General features: G+C 41.5%; 1 protein-coding gene across 4 annotated transcripts in view; it reads left to right on the top strand.

Annotated features, from left to right (window-relative positions):
• Positions 1 to 8,415: 8,415 nt before the first annotated feature.
• Positions 8,416 to 26,695, top strand: part of RNF144B (ring finger protein 144B) — a 45,678-nt gene continuing 27,398 nt past the window's right edge. The window contains exons 1-4 of one of the 4 annotated variants that reach the window (XM_077353044.1): positions 8,416 to 8,434; positions 9,674 to 9,781; positions 19,590 to 19,698; positions 25,524 to 25,702. In XM_077353044.1, the coding sequence (XP_077209159.1) occupies positions 25,538 to 25,702 (165 nt within the window). In that variant the 5' untranslated portion in view covers positions 8,416 to 8,434; positions 9,674 to 9,781; positions 19,590 to 19,698; positions 25,524 to 25,537. Of the gene's footprint in view, positions 8,435 to 9,218; positions 9,238 to 9,410; positions 9,481 to 9,570; positions 9,782 to 19,589; positions 19,699 to 25,523; positions 25,703 to 26,695 lie in introns of those variants that run through there. The other 3 variants (XM_077353045.1, XM_077353043.1, XM_077353046.1) reach the window with 3 other exon arrangements.

Genomic DNA, 26,695 nt, shown 5'->3' with positions numbered 1-26,695 from the left:
TGGTTACTATCCTGCTCACCCCTGATGCCCAATAATACCACTGGTTTCAATACTGATCCTCTTGCTTACTTCCTCCCTTGTTAGAGCTGCCCATTTATTGCTTTCTGTCATTTAACCCTTTTTAATCTATAAGGGACCCATTATCTTATCACAGGACTGCTAAACTTGTTCAGGAATCTTTGCTGAAGTACCTTGACAAAATCCTTAAGGAACTTCAAGTACATAATGTCTATTGGGAAACCCTTCTTCACATGCTTAATGATTTGTTCAAATAACTCTCAAAGTTTAGCGAGGCAGGAGTTCCCTTTGCAGAAGCAATGCCAAAGTTCCCTTCAGTATGCCTTGTTCCTCTTTGAATTTAATCTCTAATAATGGTTTTGAATGATTTACTAATAAGAGATGTTAGGCTAACTGCCTGTAATTTCCTGGGTCTCCTCTGGACCTATTTTCAAAGAATTTCAACTCTCCAGTCCACTGGTATGAAGACAGTTTTAGTACATATTTCTGTTATACTGTTTAGTAGATCAACAAGTTCACACTGGACTTTGTTAAGAATCTTTGGGTCTATTACACCTGGATCTGGAGACTCATTCATTTTCATTTTACGTAATAGTTCTTATAACCTCATATTTTGTCACCTCAATTTGACTCAGTACTTCAGTCACCCTTCCCTAAAATAGCTGTTCTGGTACATGCCCCATATAATCTACACTGACAACTGATGCAAATAATTCATTTCTCTGTCATCTCTCCATTTTCCATAAACAATCCTTTACCTTGGACAGTTTCCTGCTACTGCTATATTTGAAGAAATGCTTTGAGTTTGTCTTGACATTCTTAAGGACTCTCAAATTCTTGCTTGTTTTATTGTCAACTTATATTTGTTTTACTGGAACATTGCTCTTTTTGTTTACTTAATTTGAGAAAACCTTCCACTTTTTCAATGGTGCCTTGTCTTTCATGGTTTCCTTGACTTGGATTTTTAACCATGTAGGGATCTGTTTAGACTTTGTGGTACCTTTTCTAACGCAAGGTATGCATTGTATACGGGCCTCAATTAGTGTAGTTTTAAATAGCTTCCAGGCATCCTGGAGATCTGACTCTCTTAATTCTCCTTTTTAACTCCCATCTTACTTGTCCTTCATTTTTGTAACATTTCCTCTTTTGAAGTCAAATATGATTATTCTGGATTTTGGGAGCAACTTTCCATTGACATACATGCTAAGCTCAATCGCAGCATGCCCACTGTTCTCTATCAGGTCTTGATCACTTGAGCACTACATGTCTAGCAGATTGTGTCACCAATGTTCCAACACACAGTTGCTTATGTAGTAGGATGAATCAAGCAGTATTGTTGCCAAGAGGGTGACAGTTTTTTTGTTTGCACATCTTTGCATACACATTCACAGATACTGTAGTGACACGTGATGGGAGAATTCCCTTTCTCTTAGCTTTGACGGTTAGTGACTGGTGTATTGAGAGTGAGAGTCAGGGAATCTCTCTGGTCATGGTTATAAATCAGACAGGAAATGTAAAATAATCTCTGCTTCTGTGTTGTGAATGTCAAGCAGGAAACAGTATAACAGAATCAAAATGTAGCTCGATGCAAACAGAAAAGTAATGGAAAAATGTATCTCTGAAACCAGTTCTACCTCAGAAGAAAGTTACTGTTGAAGCTTTATGTTTTAACATTTTACTAGTATGTATGTAAACATATTTGTTCTTACTAAAGAAGACTATATAGTTTATTTTAAAATAAGAAAAAAATTGCCAAGGAAAAGCTGTTACCTGGCAATTATAATACACAATTTACCTCATTTCACTGAATAAACTTTGTCTGGGAGGTTAGTGCAAGTTAAGCAGCTTTCACAAAGATGTCATCATTTTTTTTACAATTAAGATATTGATAGAAATCAAAATTCCAGCATCACCCTCAATATTTAGAAGAAGAAGAAGAAGAGTTGGTTCTTATATGCCGCTTTTCCCTACTCGAAGGAGGCTCAAAGCGGCTTACAGTCGCCTTCCCATTCCTCTCCCCACAACAGACACCCTGTGAGGTGGGTGAGGCTGAGAGAGCCTGATATTCCTGCTCGGTCAGAACAGTTTTATCAGTGCTGTGGTGAGCCCAAGGTCACCCAGCTGGTTGCATGTGGGGGAGCGCAGAATCGAACCCAGCATGTCAGATTAGAAGTCCGGACTCCTAACCACTACACCAAACTGGCTCTCAATTAGACAAGAGTTGGGAAGATCAATAGGAAAGTCTACTGGTTAAATAGTCAGTGAACACTGATAGAGGGATGCCAGCTTCCAGGAATTACAGCTCATTCCCAATCAACAGAGATCAGTTCCTCATGCGAAAATGGATGCTTAGGAGAGTCCCTGTCCTCCCCAGGCTCCATCCTCAAACCTCCAGTAGCTCCTCAGCCTGGATCTGGCAACCCACCCACTCCCTTTTCTGTCAGTGGGCAGCGGGAACTTGGCAACATGCCACCTGAAGTACTTGGTTAGTGCCATACAATTGCTCACCCTTCCTCTCTTCACAACAAGACACTTTGTGAGGCAGGTGAGACTGTGAGAGCTCTGAGAGAACTGTGACTGGCCAAAGTTCACCTAGCAGGCTTCATGTGTCTGAAAGTGGCTTACAGTTCTCCCTCTCCCCCCAACAGACACCCTGTGAGGTATGTGAGGCTGAGAGAGCTCTGAGAGAACTGTGACCGGCCCAAGGTCACTCCTCTGCTGCTATACTCTATTGCTTATGCTTTATTTGATCAATTGCCTCACTGGATCAATACCAATTTGTAGACGTCTGAGAATATAGCTAATAGCTTATGTAAGAGCCTCAAAAAGTTTTTTACCCTCCTTTTCTTTCCTATATTTTCCATTGTATAACATTTAACAGAAGAGCCCCATGACTTTAGTTTCAGTAAAATTCACACTTTTTTGGGGGTAGGGACTGACTTTCTTTTCAGAACATGGGTGATGCGCTCTACAAGGTGAAAACAGGCCACAGAAGTGGTACGTAGGGGGCCTCATTTCATGTGCAGGATGAAACAATGTGTTTAAAAGGAGTCCTGGCAGACTGCCAATAATGCTGGAAGCGTCTGTCAAAAAAGATTTCCGCTTACTTTTATATCTGCCAGCAAGAGCAGAAAGGTTAAAGGAGCTGCACAATTGTCATCTTGTATATCCAACTAGGTCACAGGAACAGCAATGATTAGCACTAATCTCTTTCATTCTCAGTTTGTCACATATTCTAAACCAGAGCTGGCCAACATCTATCTTGCGGTGTGTGTGTGTGTGTGTGTGTATTTTCCAGAAAGTTGTTTGAGGGCATGAGGCTGTTTTGCTGCATAACATTCTTTGAAAAGCTAGTGGTGATCAAGAGATGATGTTTAAAAAAATGTGTATGTGTATTGGAATGTCTGCTTAATAACTTCTGGGAACCATTTTTTAAAAAATGTTTAAAATGTTATTAAATTGTTAATAACTGAAAAGAAAACAAAGAAGTCTCCGACTTGGTCATCTTATCTAATACATTACACAAAATGCTACCTAGTAATAGTGTCATTGGTCTTGGAATTCTTCCAATGGCCTTCTGTTTACCAGATTTGTTAATTTAGCCATCTTACAAATTTCTCCAATTTTGTCCAACCAGTCTGACACTCTGGGTAAGTCTGGGCAATTAGCAGTCTCGCTGAGCAATTAGCAGTCTCGCTGCCATCATAGCATGAAAAAATAATCCATTAGCTTCAGCTAGTAATTTTTCAGGGAAATCACTTAATAGCATATACTGAACATACATAGGAAACTTCATATGTAACATTTTTTTCCAACATAGTATGCATTTTTATCCAGTTTTTAAAAACTTTTCCACATCATCACCACATAAGTTTAAAAGAACCAATTGTTTCATAGCACTCCAACATTTATCATCATGCTGATTTTACATTCTACTAATCCCTTTAGGAGTTACCACCATCTAGAAAACATTTTATACATTTTCCCTCAGCGCTTGACATTTGGTTCGCTTAACATTCCCCCCCCCTCATAATTGTTCCCATTCCTCCAAAGATATATTATGGTTGCATCTACTTAATCATACAATTTTTAATTTGTTCATTCTCAGTCTCAAATTTTAACATATATTTGACATTGAATATGGGGTTTTCCTCGCATAACTACATTTTCAAATGCCGTCATTGTACCAAATAATGCCATCGACTTTCAATTCAAATTTCAACAACAAACTGCAAAACTTCATCCAATCATTGATTTGAAAGCTAAATCTCTTATAGTAGGTTTCATAATCCAATCTATTAACCACGTTAAAACCGAAGCATGATAATACAATTTTAAATCTGGTACTGCATGACCTCCACTCATCTTACCACCTGGGAGGGCTTTAAAAGCAATTCTAGAGTTTCTTATAATTCCAAATAAATTTATTTAGACAACTTTGCCAGTTCCACAGAGTTTTATTTTGAATATCTATGGGTAAAACTTGAAATCACCAAATTAAATAATAAAGGGGATAAAGAACAATCTTGTCTATTCCCTTTAGTATTTCATATTTTTTTCCCTCTGTAACCATTCTGTTAACCAAGGTTCTAGGCCTCTTGTCTCGAATATATTTGTCGGATAAGTTTTAAAAAGGAATCTCCACAGTCCATTGTCTGTACTGTTGCTTGCAAAAAGTTCAATTGAATGTTGTCAAATGACTGATCTCATTTTTATTTTTAGATGTTTCCTCTCCTGAAATCGTGTGATCCTGCTTGACTTTTGGACAATTCTCTATTTACCTAAATGCTAAATTTTAATAGCACTATCTGTGTTCTCAGTCGCTGCAACAATACTTTTGTCTTGCATCATGTCCTCAACACCACGCAGGGCCAAGTTCAAGGCTGCCTTCTCTTTTAGTTGGCTGCATAAGCAGCTGCTCCCAGGCACATATTTATGGCAACTGGAACTGTTGACTTTCTTATGACTTCAACCGATATTAACACAGTCAGAGTGATGGGCGCTGAGGTCTCCCGTTGTTATACAACTTTGTCCTGCAATGCTTTTCTTATTTATTTCTCAAGAAAGTTTGGTCAGACAGGAAACAGCATGCTCCTAGGGGTGCTAGTCCCTTGGTGGGATCTTGGAATCCCCTGGAATTAGTGTTCATCTCTGGGGGACAGAGATCAGTTGCCGTGGAGAAAATGGCTGCTTTGGAGGGGGAGGGACTCCATAATCACTCCCTGTCCCAATCTTACCCTCTCCTGGTTCCCCCCCCCCAAAGGCTCCAGGTATTTCCAAGACCGAGCTGGCAACCAAACCCCCAACAGTAAATTACTTTTCAGGCCTCGTATTTCCAAACATAGCAATGTGTATGTGGGATGGTTAGGATTCCCAGCCTTTAGGATTTACAACTGATCCCCAGACTTAACAGATCTGTTCCTCCGGGGGGGGGGGATGGCTGCTTTGGAGGGTGGATCCTATGGCATTGTACCCTGCTGAGGTCCCTCCTCTCCCCAAACCTCACTCTCCCAGGCTTTCCCCCAACTCTCCAGGAATTTTCCCACCCAGAACTGACAAGTTTAGTGGGGTGGTTGTCCATCAGAGCAACTCTATGGAGAGGAATTCTAGCCTTAGTCTAAGTCCTAGGCCCATTCTGTACACGTTGGATAATGCACTTTCAATGCACTTCAGAAGTAGATTATCCTGTTCTGCACAGGAAAATCCAGCTGCAAAAGCACTTTGAAAGTGCCTTATCCAATGTGTGCAGAATAGGTCCTGGTCTATCTTAGTCCACACAGGGATGGGATTTTGTGGTTTATCAGTTGCTGGTGTGGCAGCACATAAAGTACAGCAGCAACAGGGCCTCCAAAAGGCAGATTTCCACACAGTTAACCTTCCCCAGTCCCCCAGAACTAACCTTTTCTGGGCCACCAGGGCTTTAGCACATTTTAAATAAATAGATTAAACTGAATAGATTAAACTGCCAGGCCTCCTGCTATGGTAGGAAACCCCTCACCAGCAGTCCTAGTTGCCTGCAGCTGCTGCAACAATTTTTTATTTGTTTCAAAATTTGTTTCACTATTTCTGGGGAAATATTTGTGTCACAAAGTTTGGGGAAACCACAGGGTAGGTTGAGGAATTGCTGGTCTGCAGGATTTCCAGAAATGTGAGCTATCCTGCAGTTTTCCCTGAAAGTGACAAAAAATCCAACATACTACATAGATCCATCTCATTCAGTTTGGTCTTTAGAAGTATGTAACGCTGTTCAGATTGCTCTGTGAATGTCTTCTGTTTTCTAGTTTGTTGGACACTATGCCTTTTTGGACACACGGAACCATACAAAGGCCAATATGTCCTTTCCCTATAGCTTATGTCCAGTGTAGCTGTGTCTCAGTGAATTTTGAAATGTCCATTATATTTATCCTTTCATTTCAGACCAACTATCCATTCCTGGCTCTGAGGCTCCTTATATTTACATATAAACTCTTCTCATTTGTGCCACAGCCATACACTTTGCTTGTTTGTGCCATCCTATCAAATGATATGGTCTCCTGTTGGATAAACAGGTAGCATTGGGGCCTGGTGGTATCTTTCACCAGCTTTGGTCTGACCTGGGTGAAAAAAGATTTTGCCACTGCAGAGCATGCCCTTGGAACATCTACATCAGACTACTGCAATGCACATTAAGTTGTCAGCTCTGGATTGGGAAATACCTGGAGACATTGGGGGTGGAGCCAGGAGTGGGTAGGATTTGGGGCCGGGAGGAACCTCAATATAGTAAAATGCTATTGTTTCCACCGTCCAAGGAGAACTACTCTGTCACCTGGAGATTAGCTGTAAATGGGGGATCCCCAAGTCTCACTGGGAGACTAGCATCTCTAATTATGCACTCTACATGGGGCTGTCCTTGAAAACTGTCCAGAAATTGCAATTGCTACAGAGTGTTGTAGCCATAACCTTGACTGGTGTGGGTTTTAGTGGCCATGTACCTCCATTTTTCTTCCATCTCCACTGATCTCCACTAGGGTTGCTGATGTGGAACGTTAAAGGCCAGATGGCTGTGGGCCAGCATAATAGAAACTGCCTACTCCTACATGAACCTACCTGACCACTGTGATCATCTTCGAGGCCCTGCTTCAGGTGTACCTGCCATCTGCGGTGAGACGGGTAGCAGCCTGAGAAAGGAGTTTGTCATGGCAACAAAACCTTGGAACAACCTCTCTCTCTCTCTCTCTCTCTCTCTCTCTCTCTCTTGCTCTTTCGTTCATTCTTTCTGGTTTTGGGGCTTATGGTTTTTTTGTTTTAAGTATTGACAGGGAGAGGGGGAAAAGAGTTGCTGATATTATTGATTTTAGCAGTTTTAATTGTTTTATTGATTGTTTTATCCTATTGCTATGAATGGCCCCAAGCCCATTCACATGCAAGATGAATAAATAACAATAATAACAAAAGACTAACAATATTCCAAATGTTGGGGTTTAAAACTCTGTTTAAATGTTTGAAATATTTACTGCCTGGAAGACGATGATATTAGTGGAACGACAACATAGAAATGTTTTCAATAAATAAATGGTTTTGTGGTGACATGGTCAGCTGTATGGGCCAAAATGCTTATGCACATTTAGAATCACTATTCTCAAAACTGAGTCAAAAATTTAGAAATGGCCCATTTTCTTTGCTTTTTAAGTATGATTCTGTGTCAAAGGACAGCAGTTAACATCCTTACAGCAGACCTCTACTGGGCACAGTAGTGGCAAAAAGCAAAGGAAACAGCTTTTCCCTTCCCATTGTGTGAATTATGGATAAAAATAGATACATGAGCAGTTCAAATTTGATGCCTTATTTTGTAAAACTATCTCACTTCAAGCATTCTGAAAGTCCAGAAAAGTCTTCTCTGTGGGAGTCTAGGTTCACAATAGTAACATACTTAATTCAGAAAGCCAGTGTTGAGTATTTGCTGACGTGAATTGGAAAAAAAGGAGGTCAAAGGAGAGTTCCACTGTTAGTTTCAGAGGGTCACCTTATTGGTCTGCAGTAGAACAGCCAGAGTCCATTAGGATCTTAGAGGCCAAAATGATTTTCAGGAGTAAAATCTCCTTTCACCAGGTATCTGATGAAGGGAGCTTTGACTCTTGAAAAGTCATACCCCAAAATCCTATTAATCTCTGAGGGGCTACTGAATTTAATCTAGTTATTCTACCATTAGGTGGCTGTAAATATGCTACTCTCTTTGTTTTAGAACCCTTGTTTTTAATATGTGAAACCCTTTGATCTCTTTGAAGTGTTATGCCAGCTCGGCGTAGTGCTTAAGAGCAGCAGCCTCTAATCTGAAGAACCGGATTTGATTCCCCACTCCTCCCATTTGCAGTTCTTGCAGGGCTCTCTCAGCCCCACCTACCTCACAGGGTTCCTGTTGTGGGGAAAGGAAGAGAAGGTGAGATTGTAAGACACTTTGAGACTCCATGTAATAAAAACTGGGTACAAAAAAGTTCTTCTTCTTTATGTAATTATCGTTAATAGTCTTTTCCCCAGTACTGTCATGCCTCACGCTGGCATCAGTGTTGCTTCCACATGCCACATTATTGCTCATTATACAGTGTACAGCTTCGTACCTTGCTTGGATGTCAGAGATGCTTTTACAAATCATAGTCATTGTTTTTCTTTATTACAATAGATAAAACAAGGGAGTTGGCAGGTGTGTTGGTCCTTTTGCAAAACACAAAGCTAAAAGTCATGCAGTACCTTTTATTATTATCAACCGATTGTGCAAGCATTTGTGTACTTCCAAACTATTCATGAGGTGGATTTATTTATTTTTTGTTTTTTTCTAAAGGAGAAGGAGAAAAACACATGGCCAGAAAAAATATATGTTTTTTTCTCTTGTGTCCCTTGTTTTTAATATCCAGTGTGGTTAAGAGTCCTTTGTGATGTAATTTGGTCAATCTTAATTAAAAGTATTGCGGATTTGGATTTCAGTGATTGTTGCTATACCCTTTCCCCCCTGCAATATGTCTATGATAATTTTCTCCCTGTCTCTTTGGATGGGACTGCTACCTTCTTTCCTTGATCGCATTGCGTTTGTGCCTTTAATAACTGCATGGCATGATGAAATTCAACAAGTGCAGCCTTTTCTGAGTTGGTCATAGGTGAAAAGCCCCTGGTTGTTTTCCTGCCTCTCAGCCAGCTGTTTAAGGATCTGCTGTACAGAAAATACAGCTACCTTAAAGAAGCTCTTTGGTAATATGAAAAAAAAATTTGGTTCAAGATCTGAATCTTTAGCTATCCAACTGAGGGAGTCATGATAATCTTTCTTACGAAGTTCAGACCCCCCCCCCCTGCAGCTGTGGTATGCATCAGCTAGGACTGGGGAGGGTTAAAAATAATCACCTGTAGTTGAAAAGAGACTTGGGAACTAGGAAGTGCTGTGCCTTAAGCTTCCTGCATGAATAAGTGCCGCTTTCTCACAGCTATTGCATATATGTATGGTGACGTGTGGTTTTTTCCCCCAAAGATAATGGCAACATGCTCTTAATGGGAGGGAGGAGATTATTTCTCAGAGGGAGGGAGGGAGGGCTGGGAGATGAGTCCTGCTTTGGAGTTGTAATGTGTAAAGCTTTCAGACACGGGGAGGTGGAAGAAGGGGAAAGAAAAGAATGAAATATGTCTCTCGTAGCTCTGAGCGTTTGCTGGCTGTGACATGAGTCTTGGAAGTACCGAAACTCACGGAGAGCCTTTGAGAAGTCAAACTGCTGGGGGCTGAATCCTCCTCTCCTTTTGCAAGGTATGTTGGCGTGACCTGTTTCTTGACAGGAGGAGATACTAATTAAAGCATCATTGGGATGGGAAAAGTAAAACAGAAACCTTTCTGGGTTCGTAATTTTAATGTCAGCTGTCGGTATTGCAATGCTTAGAAAATACTTCTGAGGTTAAAAGTAGTTTCTTAAAAAATATATTTAGTAAAGGGGAAATAATATTGGGTTTACCAGGATGCAGAGTTGCTTGGAGATATGGTTGGAAATGTCCCCCCCCCCCCATAATTACATGGAAGTAGAAACTTAATGGCATGGTGTTCCAAATGGTGTCAAACTTTCTATCAAAGGAGGATTGCAAATCGACTGGAAATTTCATGCAATGAACAAAAATGCCTGTATCCTGTTTAAATCACAAATGCTCAAGTCTCATCCCCCCCCCTTCTCTAATTCCATTAGGAATTTAGGAATAGTGAAATTCTGCTGGCAAATATGTAATATAAATATTTTTGGTTCCTCATGTGGGTTATTTTATTATCCAGTTTCCAATATAGAAAATAAAATCCATATGTTTATATTTATAGACCTCTTGTATACATTTTCCAATACAGTACAAAGTGGCCTCTTCTCCTTAGTCCATGAGAGATTTGTTGCTTTAAGGTTTTATATGATAAAGTACAAATGTAAGCCCCGTAACTCCAGTTAAATATAAATATTTTGAAAAGCTTAAAGAAACAGTGCAGAATTTTTTCTTAATAAGTTTGCCAGAGCTATTTCTGAAGACATGGATGGCTTCAGTGTGCAAGCATGTATGTTTGGGGGAAAAGAGGGAAAACGGTAATTTCACCAATAGCCTTAGCCTTCTGCAGATGGGCAAACTGGGCAGAGATGTATGTATGGAGGCAGTGTCAAGTTGGAACCTGCTGTCCCCAGCCCCTTTCTCTGTCAGTGATGGCAACTGCTGCCCAGAAGTCTGTGTGCCAATAGAGAACACCCATGGCTCTGAATTAGGGATTCAGGTGGGATTTTACAGTTGATCTCCAGACTATTGAGATCAGTTGCCCTGGAGAAAATGGATGCTTTGGAGGGTAGACTCTCTGGCATTGCACCCCACTGAGGTCCCATGGTGACAGAAGGGAACCTCCACGTTCAGAGGCAGGCAGGCTGCCAGCCTCTGAATCACAATGCCAGGAGGCAAGATCAAGGGAAGGTGCCTCCATGTCCTGTTGTTGGTCCTCCATAGGAACTGGTACCTGATCTGGATCGCTCAGGCAAGCTTGGTCCTATCAGATCTCAGAAGCTAAACAGGGTCAGTCCTGGCTAGCACTTGAAAGAGTGACTTCCAAGGAATACTAGGGCTGTGATGTGGGGGCAGGCAATAGCAAACCACCTCAGAAAATCAGGCCATCTAAGGATCTCCTATTAGACGCATGCCAGATGAGGAATAAATAAAATGAATAACATAGGAACTGGTTGGTCACTGAGTGAGACAGAATCCTGGACTCAATGGACTGCTGGTCTGGCCCAGCAGGGTTCTTTTTATGTTCTTAAATTCCTTTCTTGGTCCATCTTGAGATACAGCTGAGAGTATTTTTCTGAGGACAGACTGTTTACTATGTAGCTTTTTCTTATCTCCTCCAACCCACAGAGAGTAAGGCATGGCTTATTTGCTCGCCCAACAAATTAAAACTATGAAAGTCTGTACTGAACTCTCTGAGGTGGCTGACTATTCAGTGAGCAGAGTAGATTCCTAACTGTTATCTGTTTTGGGTTTGTTTTAAAATATGCTGTATTGCACTGCTGACTAGGTTTGCTGACCTCCAGATGATGTCTGGAGATCTACTGGATTACAACAGAGATCAGTTCACCTAGAGAAAATGGCCATACCAGAAGGGGGACTCTATGGCGTTATACCCCATTGAAGTCCCTCCCCTCCCCAAACTCTGCTGGCAACCCTACTGCTGACTGATGCTGGATAAGTTGGGGCACTCTGTATGTTGATTATAGAGCATTAGCTGTCATTCTCTATCCCTTGCATGAATTGGGCTTTTCTTCTGCAGGATTTGTCATACGGTTTTGATCACAACCTTCCTGTTCTCCATGGCAATCTTGGGGAAGGACTTATTGCTTTCCTGACTTTGGGTTATTGTTCCACTGGTTTCAGTGGAAGTCTACCAGAGTTTCTCCATAAGTTCAACATTGTGACCAGAGGTAAAATGGCAAGATGATACAAAGGTCTTAAGTGACTACATGCTGAGAAATAGGATAGAGAAGGTACAACCAGAAAATCTGGGTGTCGTCTGCACTGGGCTTTTTACCCACTCCCAGTCCAAATAAATCCCTGCTGTCTACACTGAATTTGATTTCCATTCTGATTTTGGGCGCTTTAAAATTTCCCTCTGCAACATGCACAATTGATCTGGAGTGACCCTACCTTTCCCACACAATATCCTGAAGTGGATATAACCCTCAATATTTGAAAAATTGGCATAAGGACATGTGCAGATTCCTGCTTTGTTTGAATAAACTCCCTTCTCTATGCCTTGTAGCAAAGCAGTCTTCCCTGATTGGCCAAGGCGTCAGTTCAAAGACTTCCTGTTTCTGGTTGCAAGGCTTGTCTTAAAGGGACTGCACTCCAGAAGCCCTAACTTCTCTCAGCTGTCTCAAATCCTCTCCCCACCCCTCCCCCCATTCAAAAAAAGAAAGAAAGAGACTCCAGCTGCACTTGGCTCCCCTCCCTACTCTGAGCTTTCCCAATCGAGTGCGGAACAATTTCTGTTTCAATAGGAAGACCCAAGTTCAAATCAATCTCATTTCAGTAGGACCCCCAATGGAAAAAACAATCTGGAACTTGGATCAATTCTTCCAGTTGCATCTCTTACAAGTGGTGTATTCTTAATGCATTCAGATTTGGAGGTAGTGGCAGTGTTAAAGCTATGGAGGGGGAGGAATGTGGGCACAAATGGGCAGATGAAAGATCAGGACTTGGTGGAAGCAATAAAAACACATCTCTGAAAATGGGAAGATCTGGATTCCTGCCTCCCTTTTTATAAGCTTGATATTGTCTTGACTTGTTTCAGTGGTTTTGGTAGGCCAGAAGGTTTAGGAACTCCCCCACCCCCAATTTTATACTGAACAGCTGACAATCTTTTTAAAAAGCTTCTGCATTCATTCTATCTCCCCCCCCCCTTGCTCTTTCTTAAAGAGCTGAGGGTATAGGGTTGCCAGCTCTATATTGGTAAATACTTGGAGGTTTGGGGACAGAATCAGGGGAGGGAGGAATTTGGAGAGGGGAGAGGCCTCGATCCACCTTCCAAATTAGCCACTCTCTCCTTCAGAACTGATCTTGGTTGTCTGGAGACCAGTCATAACAGCAGGAGATGTCCAGATACCACCTGGAAGTTGGCAACCCTGTGAAGGTGATACACATGATTCTTCCCTCCTTAATGTGGTCCTCACAACAACCCTGTGCAGTAGGTGGAGAAAGAGTGAGAGGCTGGCCTAAGATCTCCCAGTAATTTCATGGCTGAAGTGGGGATTCTGCCATTTGATTGTTGCATTGCTTGTTTGTTAAGGTTTCTAGACTATTTGTTTTAATGAGTTCCTGCATATCTCCTCTGAGGCACTGGACTTTGGTGTGACATGAAGAACTTAATACTTTGCCCTTCCTTTTTGAAAATAAGCTGCCATGGGAAGCCACAGGAACTTGGTTGCCCTTATACACAGAAGAGCTGGGTTTTTTTTTCTTAATAGCAATAAAACCCAGAAGCCACAAGACCTTATTCAGTCAAACTTTATTGCACTAGTCCATAGGCCACTGCAAAATCAGTTACAATAAAATTATTAAAAACAAATGCAGAATAAAAATTGCATACATTAACCCATACCTTCTGCTCATTAGCCCACAGTATTTGCCACAAGGCCAGCTCGAATCTTTCTTGTGGCCAAAGGAAAGGTGCCAATCCTTTGTGTCACCAATGTGTTCGTATCGGAAAGCAAATACCTTAACTCAGTGGTCCACAAGCTTTCGCCCGCTGTGGACTGCCGCTCCGGAGTGGGGGGAGAGGGCGGCCCGAGGGCCCGTGCACGCGCAGCAGCGCCAGTGCAAACGCGCATGCGCGGATTGCCGCACACGAGCGGCAGCGCCCGGCAGGGGCGCAAACACACGTGCGCGCCAGTCCGCGCATGCGTGTTTGCGCCGCTGCCATGTCGGCGGCCGCGGCTCCCCCTCCCGGCCCCTCCAGGCCACCAGCAAATCGGCCGCTAAAGCAAGCTTCTTTTCCCTCCCCTCCCGAAACAAGAAGCTTGCTGGACCGCGAGCTAATCAGCTGCTTTGGCGGCTGATTTGCTCGCAGCCTGGCGAGCTTCTTGCTAGGGGGGGAGGGAAGAAGAAGCTGCGGCCCAGCGCCAAGGCCTTCGGCCCGCGGGTTGGGGACCACTGCCTTAACTTATCATGAGCTGAAAAAAATGCCCCTGGAATGATTTTATTTAGAAATTTCCTCCTTGGATCTGTGTAAAGTGGACATTCCAGTAGATAGTGTGGCAGATCTTCAACTACTGGGTTCCTACAAATACAGAGACTTTGTAAAAGAGGAATTTTAGCATTTCTCCCAGTCAGAACAGAACCTGCAGAGGGTTTCCTTATCCGTTCAGTCGTGTCCGACCCACAAGACCTTCTATTCTGTTCCAGTGAACTTGACCACAGCACCAGCATTTTGACCTCTGGAGACTGAATTGTATTAAAAAATGCAGATGGAGGGCCATTAGAAGTGCTGGGTAAATTTGCAGTTTGTTTACTTAACGGCCTGAGCCAAATAACTTTGCATGGAGTGGTCCATTGTCTTGGTCTCGAACATACAAAGTACTAGTTTCTAACTGGTCATTAATGTAATATAGAAAGGAAATGAAATACGGTGTTTTTAAAAAATATATAGTTTTAAAAAAGAAACTGCCAAATCATACAGGACACATTTCTTCCTCACTAACCCTCAAAGTTGGACACATTTGCTTCTTTATATGCCAAAACTCACAATTTCTGTGGTTTCATATAGTGTGTGCCATATGACTCCAAGTGTTTATATGACCAAGGCCTTAGGCTAAATGTCTCAGTGAGCTCAGTGAAACCTGATGCATGTCTATGGCCAAGAAGTGCAGGAATGGACCGCACTGCAGCTTTAGGTGTATTACCCGATTGCATTTTCTGCTTGAGACTGAATTTTACAAACTCTTGGGCATCATAACTCTAATAGTGTTGTTGTTGTCGGTTGTCCAGAGACCTTGACGTGTAGGACTTGGCATTGACAAGGAGAATTTTTTCAAAACAAGCCAGCATGCAAATTCTCATACGTTTTGCCTGTTATTGACTACAATGTTGTGTTAAAAGTCCTTCCACTCTGCTCTCTTTGTACTGCCACTGAAATGAAAGGAAATGACTGCAGTGACTTTGATGAGACTTGAAATTAAACAACAGCTGCTGTTATTTACTGGGAAGTGTGAATTCTGTTTTTAGGGTTTTTACCCCTCCTGACATTTCAGGAGAGCAGCTGAGTTTCCGTGGTTAATGGAGGGAAGCTTTTGTAGGATTCTCTAAAGCCTTCAAGTAGGGTATGATCAAACTGCAGTCTTATTTCCCCAAGCTTAAAAAAAAAATCCACTGATCTCTAGTGCCTACACTTACACCCACTTAACAGTATTGACTTTTTAGTAAGACGAAGCCCAGGACTAGTATAATGCATTGCCTCTGTTCCTCTGCTGTAGTCATGGGAATAATGAAGAAAACATTTAGAGGAGTTCAATATGACTCATTCATAAAAGGCAAAGCTTTCTCTGGGCAAGAGGCAGAAACACAGCCTTAACACAGGGTTTGTCATAGCCTGGGATTAGATCCTATTGTGTCTTGAAGATCAGGCTTTTAGTTTAGGAGTGTTTCTTGAGAAGGCTGTGGTCTTGGATGCTCAAGTGGCAAGGGTGGGGGCCAGGAGTGCCTTTTTTACCATGTTTGCAGAAGTGGTTTACCATAGTACAGCCTTCCTCAATTTTTTTACCATTGAGAACTCCCTGAAACATTGTTTGAGAAACCTCAGAAGTGGCACAACCACTGGCTATTAGGGGGTATTGAAATGACCATATATGGTCATATCACTCAATAAATGTTTAATAATTTAAAAAGATATTAAAAATTAATTAACTCCCACCCACTTGGGAAACCCTTCCAGGGCCATCAAGAAACTGTCGTTACTCTGGTCTTCTGAATGTGGCCAGAGTTTTCTCATTGGTAGCTCTCAGAATGTGGAATTGTTTCTCAAGGACAGCTTCTGAAGCTTGAGTGAAAAGGTCAGGAGATGAGTAATGACATTTTACTTTGCAGAACTTTTGAGAAGGCAGCAAGTTAATTGAGTCTGAAGCATTTTAACATGGCTGCTGTTTTCTCGTCAGCTTTTATCTCCGCTTTTGCATGATGTTTCTATATTGTTTTCTATAACTTTATTCCATATACGCTTTGTTGGCCTCTTAGATGAAAAGGGGATAGCAAATTCATACATGTTTGTGGTGGATAATCGTCATGATTGTTAGGTCCCTGGATTCAGAGACCAGGACACTGGGAGTTCATTTCAGCTCTTTATTGTGACCCCAGCATGATGACACAAGAAATAACTAACCTAAAACTGAACTGAGAGAAATCTACCAACAACCCCAGTTTATATACAAATATTGAACAAAAGATCTTCCCACCAGCATATGCTATAGGTCAGTTTCACTTTGTACTAAAAGGATCCAGTCAACAGGATCTGACCACGTGCTGGCCAATCAAGTTCTCAGGATTATGATCCTGCCTTGGATCTCAAGCTCGGTCCTTGGCAGGACTAACAATTATAAAGTTTTATAGTATAATTTTATTTTTATAAAAAATTATAATTTTATAGTATAGTATAATCCTTTAAATTATGTCACTTCCAGCCAACAGTCCATCTAGCCAGTCTGAGAGCCAGTTTGGTGTAGTGGTTAGGAGTGTAGACTTTTAATCTGGCGAGCCAGGTTCAATTCTGCACTCCCCCACATGCAGCCAGCTGGGTGACCTTGGGCTTGCCACGGCACTGATAAAGCTGTTATAACCAAGCAGTGATATCAGAGCTGTCTAAGCCTCACCCACCTCACAGGGTGTCTGTTGTGGGGAGAGGAAAGGGAAGGCGGATGTGAGCCGCTTTGAGACTCCTTTGGGTAGAGAAAAGTGGCATATAAGAACCAACTCTTCTTCTTCTAGCTGAGTACAGTGTACCATGGCTGACTATGGGTCTCAGATGGGGGAATTCTAGGTTCTGGGGCAGAAATTATTTTTAAGCCTACCATTTTAGAGAGCTAGGACAAATCTTTTCTGTTCAGGAACTAGAGATAGGAGATGGAGGTGCAGATATTACACACAATAAAGCATGAACAAATGAAAAGGCCTGTAAATCCAAGCCCATTGTCAATTATGGGGTTTGTGGGTGGTCTGAGAGAGATTAAGGAAATACTTGGTCTTTTCTATTACCCATATAAAGGTGTTGGCTCTCCTTGTGCATCTGTGTGCAAAGCACACAGGTCCGGGATGCTAATATGGAATGATTGACTAGCAGGATTATGGGAGTGATCCTGAAAGTCTGTGGAAGTACCATGAATTAGAATACACCATCTTGGTGCTCACAGTGTGAAAATGCCTCAGAAAAACAGTACCAGTTGTTAACCTGAGAGCAGATTTTTTTTGGAGGGTAAAAGTAACTGCAAAATTATACATAAACTCCAACAACTATTGGCTTTCTCCTTATATCCTGTGACATGAATTTTGCTGAATTATGCTAACTGGTTTCTTTTTGGTTGATTCTTATTCAGCTATAGAGTAACAGTTACTTTTACAACACAAATAAGTAGAGGATGTATTTATTTAGACCTGCAGGCATATTTTGAACCTGTGGATACATTTAAAAACATGACACAAAGTGGTTGGTGTTAGATCTGTGGGTTCGAAAGACGCTATGACACTGGAAGTTCAATCAGCTCTTTATTGTGACCACAGCATGATGGTACAAGAGTCAAAACTGAACCGAAGAAACCCACAACTAACCCCAACTTATATTCACAAGCCACACAATACGGCTGCATCTGCACTTACTTTGTTTATTCCATTGTGGATACTGCTGAATCCAGATCAATTTGAACTCGGGTCCTCCTTTATCCCCCCCCCCCATTGAAACAGAAAAGTGTTCTGCATGTGGTTAGGGAAGCTCAGAAGGGGAGGGGGGAGACAAGCATAGCAGGAGCATATTTCTTTCTGTTCTTGAAGGAGGGGGGGGGGAGAAGATTGGAGACAGCAGAGGAGGGAGAAAAAAACCAAGAGGCAAATCTCTACCGAGAGAAGTTAGGGCTTCTGGAGCTTCTGCCGAGAGAAGTTAGGGCTTCTCTTTTAAGGCAAGTTTGCAACCAGGGAACGAGGAAGCCTTGGCCAATCAGGGCTTTTTTTTTTTTTTTTACAAGGGAGACTCTGAACCAGGAGAGAGCTGCATGCTTTCTCATGCTGATTTTTCAAATATTGAGAGTTATATCCACTCTAGGATATTGCAGGGAAAAGGTAGGGTCACTCCAGATCAATCATGCTTGTTGCAGAGAGAAAATTTAAATTGGACAAAATCAAAATGGAAATCGCATGCAGTGAAGACAGCGGGGACTGAATTGACCTGGGATTGGAATAAAAGCTCCATACAGATTCAGCCCTGGTCTTCCTGCCAGTGTGCAATATTGGTCAGTTCCCTTTAAATTGACTGGATCTGCCAGACAGGATCCCACTGCGCATTGGTCAGTTACACTGCAGGCTTATGATCCTGCTGCAGATCTCAAGCTCTGTCCTCAGCAGGTCTACAGATACAACAGTGAGCACAACCAAAAAATGGCTGCCACAGGATGGGGACACAACTGCAAAAATGTCAGGAGTGAGGAAGTGCATAATGCTAGTAGTAATTCTACAGCGTTTCAGGTAGAAATGCTGTTTAACAGGATGCTTTTAAAAATGAGCAGATTGTTTTAACATACTTTCTTGCATACCTTCAGTCCTCCAGTAAAGATATTTGCGCTGTTGTGGCAGCTGCCACCAAAGCAACATTTATTCAAGCCTGCACCTCCACAGAAGCCTTGCTGGGCAAACCTCCCATCTGACCCCATCTAAAAATATTGGGCCGGTACTAGCTGCCACTAGATGACATTGTTGAGAGTGGTAGGGTATAAATCAAAGCATATATAATTAAATAAAAGATGTCAGTGTGAGATCATGGATGCCATGTTGGGGACCACTGATTTTAAGGTTACCAGCTCCCTTTTGGGGAGACTTTGGGTGATCTCCAGGTCCCACCGGGGGTCTGGCATCTCTACCATGAATTGATAGTGTGCCCCACAGCACCGTCTCAGTCTATAAAACAAAAAGATTGAAGTTGACAATTAAGTTTACTTTCAAGAAAACTTGTCCTGCCATCTTGGAGTTCCTCAGAATGAAGTTCGAAAACCACCTCTTTAGAATGAAACACCACACTTAACACCAAGCATTAATGTCCTCTTTAGCTAGCCTGAAGTTGGATTACTAATCCATCTGTGCTTCTAATGTCATGTGACTAGATCACAGCTGTCTAATTTTTATAAGAGCTCACCGGAGTTGAACATTAATAAACATCCATTTAGTTTGCAAAGTAGAAGTTTAGCTTTTCTGATTAATTTTTAATCTTGCTGTTATGGTCTGTGTTCAAATAAAATAACTGCGTGTTTCTTCTTGTTGCATCATGTTCAAAACATTGCCACATAAGTGGTTTCTTTGCTTTACAGTTTTCCCCACCCTCTCACTTCCTGTTGGCATTGTTTTTCTGTCACTTTCGGATTTACGTCTGCTGGTTCCTGTGTCATGCAGTGCACTTCTTGCTGTTAACCCTGAAAGGTAGGTAATTTTGTTTAATCCATAGTTCTACTGCATGCTCAGCTTTTCAGCCCTCCATTAAATAGGTTAAAACTGTTAGTATATATCAATGCTAAGAATTGTCAGTGCAAGAAAAATGAGAGCTGATATTGTTAGTTTTTCCATGGTGAAATGATCAGTATAAAGGTCTACATATTCCATGCAGATTTTGATTTATGAGTCAGGCAAACAGTTTCAGGTGGGTAGCTGTATGGGTCTGAAGCAGCAGAACAAAGTTTGAGTCCAATGGCACTTTTAAGGTCATCAAAGTTTTATTCACAACTAGCTTCAAAGCCCGTTCATAAGAACGAGTTTTGAAAGCCCCTTCCCCCCCAACGGCATGGCTGATTCCCCATGGTGTGCCAAGGGCACCTGAAGTGATCCCCAGCCCCCCCCCCCGGTGAGTCCATGGCTTCCCACTGGCCCGCCAAGCACACCTGCTGCCTCTTCGAGGCACTGGGTGTGCTTGCCGGGCTGCGGGGAAGCCATCCCCGGCTCCTGGAGGCGGGCACTCCAAGGGCCGGCCCAATCTGGACACGGCGAGCTTTGCTGGGCGCATCTGGATTGGGCCTTTGACCTGGACACCACCGGGACAGGGTGGCTGTCCAGGCCCGGACAGGGCTCTTTACATGGCTCTTTAAAAAATATAAGTGCCACTAATGGTTAAGATGTGAGCTTTCATGTGCACAGCACACTTCTTCAGACACAATGAAATGAGAATTACAAATCCACACATATAGGCCATGAATTAGTAGACAACATAATGAAGAAGAAGAGTTGGTTCTTATATGCTGCTTTTCTCTACCCAAAGGAGGCTCAAAGTGGCTTATAGTCGCCTTCCCATTCCTCTCCCCACAACAGACACCCTGTGAGGTAGGTGAGGCTGAGAGAGCCCTGATACTCCTGCTCAGTCAGAACAGTTTTATCAGTGCCCTGGCGAACCCAAGGTCACCCAGCTGGCTGCACATGTGGGAGTGTAGAATCGAACCTGGCATGCCAGATTAGAAGTCCGCACTCCTAACCACTACACCAAACTGAAGATGTTTAACACATACAAAGCCCTTACAGGATTAACAAAATAAATGTATAAGGTTATCATTTGTTTTAGCTCAATTTGGTTCAAGCAAAGGAAATAAAAATGTCAAGATTAGTTTAAATTAGGGAAATTAGCATTGGATTTATTCATTGATATCAATTTATTTTCTTAACAGGTGGCCTTCTAGATCTCTAAAACAGGCTTGCCACTGATACATTAAACTCCTTGCTATCTTTCTCCCCATTCCCCCCTACCTGAGTTGAACAAGTCACATCCTGAAGAGAATATAACTACTGTAATCTTAAAATAGGCTGTGGGCAAACCTGCACAGCTCCAGGTTACTGCTTCCCGTGTTAATGAGCAGCCATTCATGCACCCAGTTTACAGGGAATGCTGGTCCTACCTGGGGGTTTTCATCATCTCAGACTCCCCAAATGACGTATGTTCTGGAATATGATAAAAACGAATGAGTAGCAAGGCACTAACAGAAAATTATGAATATAATATTCTTTAGTATTCTTTATAGTATTCCTTATTTTGATATAATGTAAATCTTGATGACAAACGGGGGACACCTTGTATTTTGGATGCTGACAAGTTTTTGTAGGGCAGTCCTGAACAGATTTACAGTCCTTTATACTTGTTGATTTCAAGGACTAAGATGGGAATAAGTCTGTTTAGGATTGCATTGTTAAACAAATGTTGCATTTGTGTGTCTTCCACCCTAACAAATTCTGTGTTCACCTATTCAGCGAACCCTTCCAAGGCCGTCAAGAAATCCCAGGGTTTCTATTTTATTCTCACAAAACTATGAAGTAGGTTAGGCTGAGAGAAAGTTCCTCAAACAAGGCCATTCAGTGAGCTTTGGCCATTTTGGGAGGGGTGGGTGGGATGACATGATCATACGTAGTCATATCACCCAATCAATGCTTAATAAATTTAACAGCACTGGTTGAGAGAGCCTGCTCTAAGCAATAGACCACAATGCAAGCTTTCTCTTGGAGGGGCTAGTTTTAAAATCAGTTTTATTTTATTTTATTTTGATATAAAATCAGTTTAAATCCTTGCCACATAAAATAATAAGAGCAGCAAATAAATTTAACAGTGTCATTATAATCCAGCCTTGCTTAAGGACTTAACTATCTACTTAAGTATGCTGCATGACCTCACCCAAAATGTTGCGATGTTGTGTGTGTTCTTTGTGAAGAGAAATCAGAGAGAAGCAGAAAGGTGTAGATCAGCTCTGATCTTCCTGGGGAGTTTACTAAAGTTGGTGTGATATATTGTGAGTGAATGTCACTATAGTAGGAGCAATGCAGTGTAGTTATGCTCTATAGTCTCAGATTTCCCCATTTAGCAGGGATGCATCCATTGTGCATCCCTTCCAAAAGGGCTGAAGGCAGGACATTGAAGTGGTATTTGATATTTAGGGATTTCTGGTATTCTGCACAGAGCAAAACAAAACAGTTTAAAAAACAACCAGTTTAGACTGCTTTATTATATTACAATCATTGTTCTGCATTGAATATAGTCTGTTGAAAAACTAAGTTGCAATGCTCTCTGCATGAAACAATTCATAGCCCTGCCCCCTGTAGTTTTGCCAACGCCGCTTTGTTCTCTAATGCAGTCACTAATCTGCATAACTAAGGAGCTTCTCTGCATGACTAATAGTTCGTCTCAGGCAGGCAGGAGATAAATGAATCGGTGAAAAGCATCTTTCAGAAACAACACTTAAAAGATGCTTAAAGGCAGTTCACCATGCAGAGCAAAATCAGTTTTGCAGAGTAAATTTTCATCAGCTTATCCATCATGCAGAAGAGGCCCTATAGTGCCGTTATGTAATCTGCTGGCAAGAAAGGCTTTTAGTGAGGTATGTTCTGGTGGGATGTCACTGCAGCCAGCCCCTATCAGGGACAGGTCCCAAACCCATTGTTTTAAGTTTTTTTCTGGCTTTCTGAAAGCCTAGCTGTATCAGGACTGAAGGGGAGAAACTATGCCCTTGCAGTACTCCTTCAACAGTTCTCAGCCAATTTGAACAACCATTATCTTGAAGAACGAGAGAGGCACATACTACTGGGGTAAGGTGACCAGATTTTAACATTGGTAAAGTGGGACACCATTGACTGGGGGGATGGGGGCTTCTTGATTAAAATATGGTCTATATGGAGCAACAATTTTTTTCTTAGAACGCATAGAACACAAAAATAGTACTGTAATATATATTTTTCAAATTTCAACATAGGTACAATTTGCCAGGTGCCCCCAGATGTCCCTCCAAAAGTGGGACAATCTGGTCACCTTTTACTGGGGATGACTTATGAATAACAAATTTGGCTGCTGTGATTTGTGGGGCTTACTCTCCCAAGCATGTGCAGGATTGCAGGCCAAATCTGCAGACTGCTATGTCCTAAATTATTCATTTGGTTTTTTAGAAAGAGATCCATGACAAGATTTACAAAGAACAGAAATCTTACTCCACAAAAGCTAAAATGAATGGGATGTTTTCCAAGCCGTAAAGCATGAAAGCTTGCCTGCTGTTGAGACTAAATGGAGGAACTAACTATGTGTGGTGCTTCTCAGCATGTGCTAGCAGCAGGCCTTTGCAAAAGGGGACCTGCAAACACATGTGCTGTTGGTAAAGATGTATGTAGGTGTCGCGACAAGAGTAAACTCCAGATGAAAGTAAAGGTAGCCTTTGATGTGTCATTGCACTGCTTGATGATTCGCTGATAACGATAATTGTTGCAGCAGTTATGGAAAGGTGGTTTATGGATTCTGACTTGGATTAAAGGCATTGTTCTGAAAGCTTCTGGTAAAAAGCTGCAATTCCTGTTCTGTTCTCACATGGAATTATTTGCGGCTAATGGCATGGGAAAGCAGGCAGGGCATATTTATAAGCATTCTGAGGCAGATGGTTACTTTCCTGCTAACAGCCTCAGCAATTCAATAACCTTTTGCTGTGCAATTCATTTAAAAGCATGTAACACTGACAGCTGAATTTACCTCTTGCTCTCATCCTTATGTGCAGCTGAATTGCATCAGGAAAAAAACAACAGCAAGAGTGTTACTTCATTAGGAGACCTACCTTGTTTTAGCCTCGCTTGGATTTCCTTTGGATGCTGAGAGTCAAATCTAGTGTTTTTGAATCTGGGCTTTCCTCCCCTTATTTCCCAGGCTAAAATTCATGACATGCTGTGCTATGTCCAACAGAGGCAGCCTCCCATCATGCTTTCTCCCTTCCCCTTAAAAAAAATGTTTATATTGCACAATGGTGCCTGCTTGAACCCTTGTTTTCATTGTGCCCCTTGATCTCACCATTCTGCACCCTGTGTTAGATTCCGGTTCAGTTTGTACTGTGCTCCTCAGAATTTCTGAGCTACAAGTATGTTTTTCTCCTTAAAACCAGTAATATGCCAGCTTTTTCTCTTGACTCCCAATTAGGGGTGTGTATTCAGCTTATCTGAGCTGATAAAACCCTTGAAAAATACCTTATTTTCTGGATATTTTTTCAGCCGGATATAGATAGCTGGCATTTATTCAGTTATTAAAATGCCAACCCAAAAAATTCTGAAATTATTTTTCAGGACAACATGTTGATAGCTGTATAAATGCTGGCTATTTATATTCAGCTGAAAAACTATCCAGAAAATACTGGTAAGATATTTTTTGTCAGCTCTCTGCAGTTAAAGTGCTTTCAAAGGGCTCTCAGTCTCTTTCAATGCCTTTGGAGTGAACTCCCAGTTTAGAGAAGGCATTCAAAGACACTATGATCCCTTTAAATGCCTTCTTTTCTCTTCCATTGGAAACAGTAGAGGATGGGGGCAGGAGAAGAGATCCCAGCCAGGATTGGCTGTGCTGTGCACAGCACAACATCTTTTGGGCTCACTTCTTCTGCAGTCTGATTTAAACAGTGAGCACAATCATTCACAGATAAGGAGATATTCTATGAGATTGTAATTTCCTCCTTCCCTGGGTCATTGATGTACAGCTTGAAAAAGTACCACTGATTTAACACTAAGCGCTGTTTTTTTGTTTTATACAACCCTTATAATGTATAATTCTAATCATTCTAATCAAGTCATTTTTCATAATTTTTAAATCGTAGAATTAGTTAACTTTTTGGAGAATTCTAAGTCAATTTGTTATTTATTCCCTTGAGGAACTTGATCAGTCAGTCAGTAACCTTTTATTGGCATAGAGGAACTTGATAATATTATTACTTCTGTTGGGAAAGAATAGAATTTATGTACTTAAATTGCATTTTTTGAGTGTATTATTACTACATTATTTCACATCAATCATTTAGATCCATTATAGAAGCTACCCTGCGAAACGAGGGACTACTGGATCCTTGTTTGGGCTTCAGTTGGAACTAACCTGTTGGCTGAACTATTTTTGTATTTTGTATTATACTTGTTGCATTGTTGTATTATTGTACACAGATTTATTATATCGTTTGATTATTATTTATGATTGACCTTGTGGTGCTTTATAAATAACTATTTTGCACTTGTTGGAGGCATTATTTACTATAGTTTCGGAGTCACGATTACACGACCCCCTCTTTTTTCCTGGTGTTTTCTATTTACTGTGCCCCCTCCCCTGGTTTTTGCTGGTTGTTTTTCCACCAATTGGGGACTGACAACCCTGATATCAGCTCCTTCCAATGCATCTCCTCCTAAATGCCAGAATTTTAAACAGCAGTTACATTTAGCTAACAATATTGTGATAATATACTATCTCTTATTTACATCCCCCCCCCAACTGGTAGGCAAGCTTGTGTTGATGGTTTCTGTTGGAAAAATCTGTTACCACACCATGACGGATGGAATGTCAGACGTTGGAGAATTACCCTTGGAGCCTTTGGCCATGTGCAAATTGTGCCTATGTGAATATTCACTGGATAAGATGACCACTCTGCAAGACTGCAGCTGCATCTTTTGTACCGCGGTAAGCATTTTGTTTATTTTATTTACGACATTTACATCCTGCCTTCCTGCCACTGAGGCTGCTAACAAATTAAAACATACATGATAACATTACATTTTAAAACCATTAAAATCATCCCCCCTGCAGAGAGAGGCATCATTCAAAGAGAGTTCAAATACCCGTGAATACATAAAAACAGCAATTGAAACATTGGTTCGGAAGGAGGGATCACTGAGGGGATGCTGAACAAAACAAGCCTCCTCCCACAGTTCAAATAAGCACAGACATTAACAGAATAGGTAGAAATAATCAAACTATTTTGTACTAATTACCAGCAGGTTACTAAACTCATCGATGAGAGACAGAGTGAATTTTTTCTTACAAATATATGTGACAAACCTTCAGGACATGATAAAACACTTTCTAGGGCTGATTACAGAACATTTTCTCTTTCTCCTTCTCCATGGGATATAATGCGATATGTACTCTTTTCAGTTTGAACCCAGGCTAACTCAATCTCATCAGAAGCTAAGCAGGGTCAGCCCAGGTTAATACATGGATGGGAGACCACCAGGGAAGTCTGGGCTTGCTAGGCAGAAGCAGCCAATGGCAAACTACCTCTGAATGCCCTTGCTTTGAAAATCCTATAGTTTAGCTGTAAATCGGATAACTTGTTATATGTTCCCTGCTTCCCCCTTTTAAAGCATAAGAATCATGAGTTTTGAGTGCATATTTTTGCCATCTTGGGAATTTAATATTTATGGAACCCAGAAAGTGGCTAACAATATGCTTAAAAAAATAACAAAGTTAAGACAAGGCCAAAGCCAACAGAGATCTAATAATACAGTTCTTAAAGTAGCACACACCAAGAGAAACTATTATACCATTTCATAGATCTTTAAATGCCTCCCCTTGATTGCTGAAGTGCAGCTTTCTCCTGAAGTCTGTCCTCTGAAGAAACAGGATATTACCCTCTCTGTTTCCCAACTATTCAGGAGTACTGCCATGGTGTTG

The sequence above is a fragment of the Paroedura picta genome, chromosome 9 (genome assembly GCF_049243985.1).
Source record: "Paroedura picta isolate Pp20150507F chromosome 9, Ppicta_v3.0, whole genome shotgun sequence".
Lineage (NCBI taxonomy): Eukaryota > Metazoa > Chordata > Lepidosauria > Squamata > Gekkonidae > Paroedura > Paroedura picta.
Note: the sequence above shows the minus strand (reverse complement) of the source record. Positions and strands in the feature narration are given on the sequence as shown.